We start from the raw sequence: 10,248 nt of genomic DNA, 5'->3' as shown, positions 1-10,248 counted from the left end.
CTCAGTGCCACTGAATGTACCCTTTAAAACGACAATTATGTGTTATGTGAATTTATATTGAGATTCTGTTTTGGTCTTGCATATTGATGAGGATATATTGCTTTTATTACACACTATGTGATTGACACTGTGAGGAAACAGGCACTCTAATCCACTGTGCTAGGAATGTAAATGAATAACTTCTGTGATGGCAATATGGCATTTGTCAAAACTAAAAGTCTATACTTTTGACTTAGTGATTCCATTTCTAGACTGTCTACTACAGATCTATATATTTAAAAATGATATGTATCCAAGGAGATTCATTGCAGTAGGCTAATAAATTATGGACTACTTATATAGCTGTATAAAAGAATGAGGAGGCTTTTTATGTATTTTTATAAGGATATGTCCACTGCAGAGAGTTTGTGTAGTATGATATTGTTTGTGTAAAAAAGGTGGGTGCCTATATTTTTGTTTCTGTATGCATAAAGTATCTTTTTTTGGAGAATACAGAGAAAACTCTTAATATTGGTTGCAAGTAGGTGGAATTAGAATGCCTAGGAGGTTAGCTAGTGGAGGGAGGATTTTTCACTGTATGCCCTTTTATTTTTATATATGTGTTTGTGTTATGTATGTGAACATACCTATTAGGTAATTTAAAATTACTAAACATTTTAATTTAAAAATGAAAGAGGAACAGTAAACAACCAGATCTCTTTAAGAGTGATTTAAAAGCCACCTCAATTCACTGATCTTTATTACGTATTGCCTCATGGCTCTAATGTTTGTGACTTAGTAAAGTATGCATTTTGAGAGTCACAGTAGTGGGGTTTTTTTTGTATATTAACTATGCATACCTATAGAGTCCATAGCTCAGTGCTTTTTATGTAGTTGACATTCATGTGTTGGTTTAATTTATTATTTTTATACTTGTGGAATTTTACATGATTTCATTTGATCCTCAAGACAACCCTGTGAGTGGGCTTTTATTTGCATGTCACATTTTCTATGTTTCCAAATAAGAATGTATAATTTTGACTAAATATTTTAACTTTAAGAGACTTGTTCCATATCTTTTTAAGTTGTAAAATGATAACATAATGGGTTTATTGGACATGAGATTAGAAGAGATGATCTATCAGATCCTTTTCAACTCTGAATGGATGGGAGAATGAATGAATACCTTTTAGTAGTACATGAGGGTCAAGGAGAATACTTCGTTTATGTACTTTGGTTTCTTCTTTTAATTGAACCCCTTCTCCTCCCCCGCAAAAAAAACACTCTACATTTGCCTGATCAGATCATCTATTTTATTAAGCTATATTAATAAGCTATTAAAAACTCGTTCAGTTATTAATGTCAATGACATTTTATTTTATGTTTTAAATATATTTTTTATTGATTTCAGAGAGGACAGGAGAGGGAGAGATAGAAACATCAGTAATGAGAGAGAATCATTGATTGGCTGTCTCCTGCATGTCCTCTACTGGAGATCAAGTCCGCAACCCTGCATGTGTTCTTAACCGGAATCGAACCTGGGACCCTTCAGTCCACAGGCTGACGCTCTATCCACTGAGCAAAACCAGCTAGGGCAATGACATTTTAATTAACAACATAGTTTTTTAGAGCTGTTTTCAAACAGCCCAGTGGATTTGTCAAACAAATCCATATAGCTAGATGAATGAGAAATTTATGCATCACCTCATAACTTTTCTTTGTGTTTTCTCCTATTCCTTTACTTTTCTGATTATTAAATTTCACTTAACACAGTGCTTTGAAAAATTTTTTTAAGATGCTAAATCTGAAACTGTTGTCAAGGATTTCAGCTCTTGGTGTAGTGTCTTTTAATGGCAGTGTGTATAGGTGAGGAATAAGGAAACAAAGGAGATACAGAGATATAGCAACCTGAAGTAAAAGGTCTGAAACATTTTCTCATCATTTTTGTTGCCAGGAAATATCAAAGAACAAGGCTTAATTAGTATAGTGAATAATGAACGAATGATTGTGCTGCACTTAATGTATATGTGAGCTAAAAACTTCTATTATAAAATAGTCTTGGCTGTTTTCCAGGTGGAAAAAAAATGTGAATTTATATCCATTTACATTCTTTGTATTTACATGTGATATTCTTCTGCTTCATTTTGCCAGTGATATTCTTTCTATTTGCATGTGATATTCTTCTGCTTCATTCTGACTCCCTATTCCTTCCCACAGGGTTGAAAATGCTTGCACCAAGCTTGTCCAGGCATCCCAGATGCTTCAGTCAGACCCTTACTCAGTGCCTGCTCGAGATTATTTAATTGACGGGTCGAGGGGCATCCTCTCCGGCACATCGGACCTGCTCCTCACCTTCGATGAGGCTGAGGTAGGCAATCTTAGGCCCATGCAGATTTCTTTCAGACAGAAGCCTTGCCTTAAAGATAATAATGGAGGATTGATGCTTGCTTAGAATGAGAAAATGTTGAATGGCTACACATCTGAATGACTATTGTTTTCTACTTAATTGTTCACTCAGTTGACTACTCTGAAATATATTTCCAGGTTCGTAAAATTATTAGAGTTTGCAAAGGAATTTTGGAATATCTTACAGTGGCAGAGGTGGTAGAAACTATGGAAGATTTGGTCACTTACACAAAGAACCTTGGACCAGGTTAGTCATATCCAACTTTCATATTAACATTTTTATGGATTGTCCATGTTTGATCAAGAGGAAAAGGCACTCCACCCTATTTTTTGCAAAAGATAGGTAATGATGCATTAGGCTTTTAGGTGTCTGTACTTTGTTGTTGGAGCTAATACTGTGCTTCTATTGAGTAGATATCATTGTCTCTGAAAGCTGAATCTGCTTTCTACAAATCCTGGCCCTGTCTAATGAATTCAACTAGACATTGCAGATGTTGCTGGAGAATGTAGGAAATACTTTTCTACGGCTGTAATGCTTAAGGCCACCCTGAACCCTGACCTCTCAATTCCACACTACACAGCATTCCTTCACTGTCTGCCAGCTGGCCTGAAGCTCTTTATGACCTCTTAGCTTGCTAATTAGCCCGCCTACTATTATGAATTCATGCCCTAGCCCAAGGCTGCATAATGTAATCAGACCTAGAAGGAGAGAAGAGCTACTGTGGCTAAATCTCATTTTGAAATGACTGTTTAGTCATCTGAGAATTGAATATTCAAAATACATGAACAGATACCAGCTTTTGATGTTTTAGACATAAAACATGAACTTGAAGGTTCTTGGAATGTGAATGAGACCAATGACAAGACACATCTGATGTTTAACTTGTAAAATTCTTGCATCTTCTGTAAAATGATTTTTAAATTTGATTTTAGAGAGAGAGGAAGAGAGAGGGAGAGGGAAGGGGAGAGGGAGAGAGAGAAACATTGATGTGAGAGTAAAACATCGATGGGCTGCCTCCTGGACGCCCCCTGCCTGGGATTGAGCCCACAACCTGAGCATGTGCCCTGACTGGGAATCAAACTGGCAACCTTTAGGTGTGGCAACCAACTGAGCCACACTGGCCAGGGCTGTTAAATGATTTTTAACTAGCAGTATTTTCATGAGGTTCTGGTGCAGTCATTCTGAGAGCTTATGGCAGTTAAAAATTTCTCTGAGCCATCATTGAAAAGATCACCAGGAGATGGCTTTAGTCCTCTTTTAACTTTCTCATAGCACCGGAAAAAGGTTTCATTCCTTCAAATGAAATCTTCTGCAGAATCCCAACATATAAAAGACAAAAATGGAGCTACCCTGGATAAAGAAGGGGCTATCCCATCTTTTCCACCCCACCGTTCCCACCTTCCTTTGGTACCCCTTAAAAAGCTGTGAAACTGCCATAACCGGTTTGGCTCAGTGGATAGAGCGTCGGCCTGCGGACTGAAGGGTCCCAGGTTCGATTCTGGTCAAGGGTATGTACCTTGGTTGCAGGCACATCCCCAGTAGGGGGTGTGCAGGAGGCAGCTGATCGATGTTTCTAACTCTCTATCCCTCTTCCTTCCTCTCTGTAAAAAAATCAATAAAATATATATATATTTTAAAAAGCTGTGAAACCATTTAAGAAATCTTGAGAACAGCTTGAAAAATCAAAGCTTAGAGTCACATCACCTTCGAATAATACCTGAAGTCAACAGAAAGTGCTAGCAGGCTGATTCCAAAACACCAGATGCTTCCAAACGCTGTCATCACTAATATTATTTTTATAATATTTGTATTTCTAATTGTAAAGGTAGTACATTCTTATTTTGGACAAATTGGAAAGTACAGAAAAACATAAAGATGAAAACAAAATACATTATTGTAATTCTTAAGATTTTTTCCAGTCACTAGATTCTTAGTACCAGGCTCACGTGAGATTCTTACCTACATGGACACACTGGGCAGATGCATGGTGTGAACCTGCATACATGGTAGCCAGGCAAACTGGTGACTCTATTTTTTACAAATATATATTTATTCACTTGAATACCTTTTTATTTTTGTGAATGTACTTATGCCAAACGTGAAAATTATGTCACATGTAGTTTTACATTTAATAAACTACTTTTAATGAAAAAAATAAAGTTGCATTAAGTTAGAACTGTCTTAAAAAATTCTCTACCATAAACGCTAGAGTTCAGCGGTAGTGTCTGTTGTTTAAATAAGTGAGCTTTCATAGTAATTCGTAGTGGATTTAGGCTCAGAAAGCCAGACTCTGGGTTGTTTCACTGCTCACCCTGCTTATTCCTTATGCCCCAGGAATGACTAAAATGGCCAAGATGATTGATGAGAGGCAGCAGGAACTGACTCACCAGGAGCACCGAGTGATGCTGGTGAACTCAATGAACACCGTGAAAGAGTTGCTGCCAGTTCTCATTTCAGGTATTTTCTGCCTATACTTTATCTTATGGGGAAAAAATTTTAACATATTCTAGACTCTGATGTTTGTTTTCTTTTGCTGCTTATTTGCATGTCCTTCTGCTTGGGGAAGAATGAGACCCGATGGATTGGGTATTACCGGAAGGCTGCAGCTGATTATTCCTCTTCTCCAATGCTCTTCTTTTCTTCGTTTGTTTGAAACTGCCCTTTCTGTTGCCTAGTTCTGTTCTCCTGAAGCTCTTTTTCTGGGAGGTGGAATCTTCTCTAGAAACTCTAATCTTGGATGTTTGGATTTTGACATCTTTATTTGTATTACAATAAAGCAGTTAGGAGATGGATTGGATATTATAGAGCACTATACGATAAGGAAGTAAACCCAGAGCCTTTTCATTGTTGGTTAACACAGGTTTTTTTGTTTTGTTTTTAATTGAAAGTATTTAACTTTTCTTTACATTATAGAGCTGGTGGTCTATGCCACCTGGGGCCACCTTCCCATTGGGCAGAGTCCAGAAATGCAACATGGCAACTGTTCTCTAAACTAGCAAGAGAGCTGTACTTGTCAAGCAGCTAGTACTTAGCAGGTTATATAAGTTATCTTAGTCAAGTTGTGGGTTAGTTAGTTTAACTCTCAGAAGGCAGCTTTATTTAAAATTTTTTATGAGGCATGCCACTGTGACCCCGGGCTACTGCCTTCCTGCTTTGGCATTTCAAGTAGAAGCTAAAAGGGAGATGCGAGTGTAAGAGTTCAGAAAGCCCTTACATGAACTAGAAAACAAACCTTTGTAATTAGAGTCTTATAATCTCCATGGAAATATGTTTTTGAGGCCAATAACTGTTTGATGTGGCAGAAAGGTTGTTGGGAAGAGGATTTCTAAGCTGGGTAACTCAATAAAGTGTTGATTAGTCTTTGTTTTTACAATTTTAATTATTTTATAGGAGAAAATTCTTTTCCTCCAATGCTTCCTATTATTATTATTTCTTCTTCTTCATTGTTGGGGGTTAGAAAGTCTCTGCTACATGTTGAGAGAAATCCTGGAAGATAAACTGAACTCCCATTAGTATTGGGGGCAGCAGCATTCTCTAGTTACAGTTTTAAGTAACTGTTTTCATCTTGTCCCATTAGGTTTGTGTTAGCTGGGGACCGTGCTTGGGCTGGGATGCCAGCTGATTTAGAAGGATATTGGGTATTTTGTGATTATAGGTCATCAGCATGTGCATGTTAAATTAGTTCCCTGATCAAGTTGTGGTGATGTTTTGTACCTTCAGTTTTCATTACAGTAAAGGCTGTGATATTGGAACTTTATTGGCAGATTTGCTGTGTTTTCTTTCTTTCTTTCTTTCTTTTTTTTTGTAAGATCTTAGAAGCCCAAAACATGTGTTCAAGGGGTGGAACATTTTGTGTGAATATTGTTGTACAGCAAAATTCAATTCCAACCTCAGTTTCTGATCTTTCGTTTATTTTTTACAGCTATGAAGATTTTTGTAACAACTAAAAACTCCAAAAGCCAAGGAATAGAAGAAGCTTTGAAAAATCGAAACTACACTGTAGAAAAGATGAGTGCTGAAATTAATGAGATCATTCGTGTATTACAACTCACTTCTTGGGATGAAGATGCCTGGGCCAGCAAGGTAAGTTTTATTGGAGGAGAAATGAGCAAAAGCCCAAATTCTCCCCTCCTGGGGGTTTGTCTCACATTTTATCTTGTAACTATGTGTAACATAGGACTACTCAGATATTATGAAAGTAATTTCTTCTTCCCTTTTGTTTCATGGGTTACTTGCTGCTTTTGTAAATTTCCTTTGTTCCTAGGTAGAACAATAAATAGGTATGTGGGGTGAAAGCTGGTTGAAGGCTGAAATAGGTCTCTTTTCCCTCAGGCCAGAGTCCCAGTGATTGGGTTTGTGGAGGAATTCTGGTGTGGTGTGTGCTCCCTGGGGTGGGAGCCCTGCCTTTTATGTGGGCGGTTGTTGCTAGGTAACTAAGAGACGTAATATATCTATGACTGGTTTTTATGGAAAACTTTTCCTAAACCAACCTTTGACCCAGAGAAATCTACAGAGAAAACTTGGCATTTCTAGGTGCGTGCCTTCATCATTCCAGTTTTCCTCAGGAAAGCTTAATTAAAATATTAGTTTTCACATTTGTCAGTTAGTGTGAGGGGTCCCTTCACTCTTGAGAATTTAGTCTAGAATTTCTTCTTGGACTCCAAAAGGGTTGGTGGGTTCCCTCCAGAGCCGAGCAGCAGTAGTTTTGTGTGGCTGCTGCTCTGGTCTGCCTCTCCCTATCCAGTGACTATTTTGAAGGAACAGAGATACTTGGGTTTACACTTTCCGTGTAGGAACCCAAGAAACACACTGTCTCCAGCACCCAGCTTGCCCACGTGTGACCCAGAGGTGGTCTCCAGGGCCACCGAGCGGGCCGGTAGCCGACTAAGAGGGGATTTTGTGGTATGGCTTCCATTCGGTGCCCAGGGCGGCTCTTTGTCCTCCAGGTCACCTATGAGGTAAGGTCAAAACGGGGGCCTCAAACTAGAAAGTGAATCTAAATATGCAGAAGAAACTAGTCAGCTTATCCAAGTTATGGATTTGTTAATAGAGGCACGAAGTTCTTGAACAAGTTCTAAGACTGTATTTTAAATCTGTTTGGTAAAATCATTTTAATTTTGCTTAATTTTGCATATTTGACAGCTTTCAGTTCCCTGTTATGACATCTTTATGCATCTTTTTTGTTTTCTTGTTTGTTTTATTCTTTTTTCTCACGTTTAGAAGGTAAGCTTTTTGTTGCCCTCTAGTTTTCTTTCTTTTTTTTTTCACTTAAAAGAGAAAAAGCATGTCTGAGGTTGTTTGTGCTTGTGCCATGCCTTATTCTGTGTGCCGGTGTGTAACACTGTGCTCGAATATGCGTCAGATTGTGATTTAATATGGGACTCAAGGCTGTGCTGGGCAGACTGTTTGACTCGAGCTCATCTTGAGCGATGTCTTTGGGGAAAGCAAAAGAAAAGGCATTCCTATGGGAGTCAGGCTTTCTGTGTTTCAGTGAGTGCTTTCATTCTGTGAGCGGGCTTCTGAGAACTGTCCTGGCTTAGTCATTCCCACTGACTTCATTTGAGGGCAGGTTTCCCCATGTAGCGGGGTGACCCCTACGTTACCTGTGGACCCTGATCTTCGGAAACTTCCAGCTGGTGGCATCTCTATCATCAGTCTCCTTTGCAGGCTCTGGCGTTTTGCTTTTGGAGATGTGCCATTATGGTGCTAAGCCATAATGAAAATGGGTAGGCTAGAGAGTTTAGATGGGGCATCTGTCTTTCACAATAATCCTTGTCTTCAAAATCAAAAGGAGAAAAGGAAGGTGTATCTAAAGTTCTTCCTGACTTCAGTCCATGGCTCACTGCATGTTCTGCTGTCTGATCTTTGAATCAGCCATCATTCTCCATGACCTCGTGGTCCCATAACCTAATCTCTTTCCTTATTCTCTCTGCTTTGCTTCCGGCAGATGAGAAATAGTAAAAAGGAGGAGCAGGAATTGCAGGCTTAATGCTTATCTGTTTTCAGAGTGGAAGAGCCAGCCATCATTTAGTAAATAAGTGGTACTGAGCTTTTTGTGTGTGTGAGTGTTGAGAGCTACTTCTTTAAAAAAAAAAAAGTGGTCAGTTGATTGTTTCAGGATGAGGATTAGACACTTAGGGGGATGGGATATACAAGGGCAATGGACCTGGGGTCCACCGTGTAGTCTTGTAGCTGCCTCGGTTTTATGCTGCTCTGGAAGGAACCAGGCTGTTAGGATGCAAAACCAGCAGAGTGAAAGAAAATAAATAAAATTAGTTCAGCCAAAAGAAGCCCAAGTACATAATGACATCAGGACGAGCAATAAATGTTTATTTGTAATTTCATTTTGTCTTTGTTATACATTTACCTGGTTCAAAAAGCAAAATGCTATAAAATGTTATATATGACAGATCTCACTCATAACCCCATTCCCATCCACTCTACCTCCTCTTTCCCCCTAAGAGTAATCATTTTTATTAGTTACAAGAGTACTTAGGAAAAAGAGATTTTACCTTGAAAATGGAAGTTGGTAACTTGGGTTTTGGGTATGTTTCCGTTTTAGCAGCATTATGCATCTTACATTGCTCTGCTGTAGGCAGTGGATTAATCAGACCTATTGTCTGTCTGCAACCTCTGGCTTCCTATTCTGTTTAATACACTCGGTATCTTTTACCTCCTCTTGCCCCTACCAATAAAGAATTAACTTTGTCTTACCATACTTGTTTCATGCTTCCCTATTGGTGCAGCTTTCTCCTGGAAAGTGATGATTCCTCTAGAAAGGTGGGGGAAGAAAGTAAGTGGAAAAAGTTCTTGGTAAAAGTACATCTTGCTAAATAAGTGAAGATCTTAAAGAGGCAGTAGCTGATCATTTTACCTCCATACCTACATTCAAAATGCATACTTACAAACTTAAAAATACCTTGACTTTAAATACTTAATTTAAAAAAATATATATTTTATTGATTTTTTTACAGAGAGGAAGGGAGAGGGATAGAGAGTTAAAAACATCGATGAGATGTGCCTCCTGCACACCTCCTACTGGGGATGTGCCCGCAACCACAAGGTACATGCCCTTGACCAGAATCAAACCTGGAACCCTTCAGTCCGCAGGCCGATGCTCTATCCACTGAGCCAAACTGGTTAGGGCTAAATACTTAATTTTATTGTTGTTTTTATTTTTTAAAATTATGTTTTTATTGACTTTATTGACTTTAGAGAGAGAGAAAGGGAGAGGGAGAGAGAGAGAAACATCAATGAGAGAGATACATTGATCAGCTGCCTCCTACACGTCCCCCATTGGGGATCAATCCCGCAACCTGGGCATGTGCCCTGACTGGGAATTGAACTGGAGACCTCTTGGTGCCTGGGACAATGCTCAACCAACTGAGCCACATCGGCAAGGGCAACATACTTCATTTTATTTTGAGAGTAAAAATTTCCCCCTCTTTAAATCAACAATTATCTGATAAGTGATCATTAAAAATTAGTTTAGCATTTTTCCAGGGAATACATTATGAAACACAAGAATTTGTGAGTTCAACAATTCTAATTCAACCCCTTTAGCAATCTATATATACGTTTTTGTGTTTTTATTACTTGTATCTTGATGCATGCTGAGAATCAAGAGGAAGTGAGAAAAAATTTTAAAACCTTTTTATTGCTAAGAATTTTTGAGCCCACATAGGTGCTCCTGCAACTGTGCCTTGGGTCATTAGATATGTTACTCAGAATTAGTTCCTGTGGTGAGTCCCCTCCCACTGAGGGCCTAGGCTGGTGGTGCTTGAATGACTCAGATGTCTTCCACAGATTACTCTGTTCTTCCAAAGAAGGAAACTTGGTTAGAACATGCAATCCTCTAATAC

General features: G+C 38.6%; 1 protein-coding gene across 1 annotated transcript in view; it reads left to right on the top strand.

The window, feature by feature from the left end:
• Positions 1 to 10,248, top strand: part of VCL (vinculin) — a 110,471-nt gene that overhangs the window by 63,124 nt on the left and 37,099 nt on the right. The window contains exons 3-6 of the mRNA XM_006090237.3: positions 2,197 to 2,347; positions 2,524 to 2,632; positions 4,721 to 4,843; positions 6,309 to 6,469. Coding sequence (XP_006090299.1) covers positions 2,197 to 2,347; positions 2,524 to 2,632; positions 4,721 to 4,843; positions 6,309 to 6,469 — 544 coding nt within the window. The remainder of the gene's footprint in view (positions 1 to 2,196; positions 2,348 to 2,523; positions 2,633 to 4,720; positions 4,844 to 6,308; positions 6,470 to 10,248) is intronic.

The sequence above is a fragment of the Myotis lucifugus genome, unplaced genomic scaffold, assembly GCF_000147115.1.
Source record: "Myotis lucifugus unplaced genomic scaffold, Myoluc2.0 scaffold_69, whole genome shotgun sequence".
NCBI classification, from domain to species: Eukaryota; Metazoa; Chordata; class Mammalia; order Chiroptera; family Vespertilionidae; genus Myotis; species Myotis lucifugus.
This window is presented reverse-complemented; position numbering and strand designations above follow the sequence as displayed.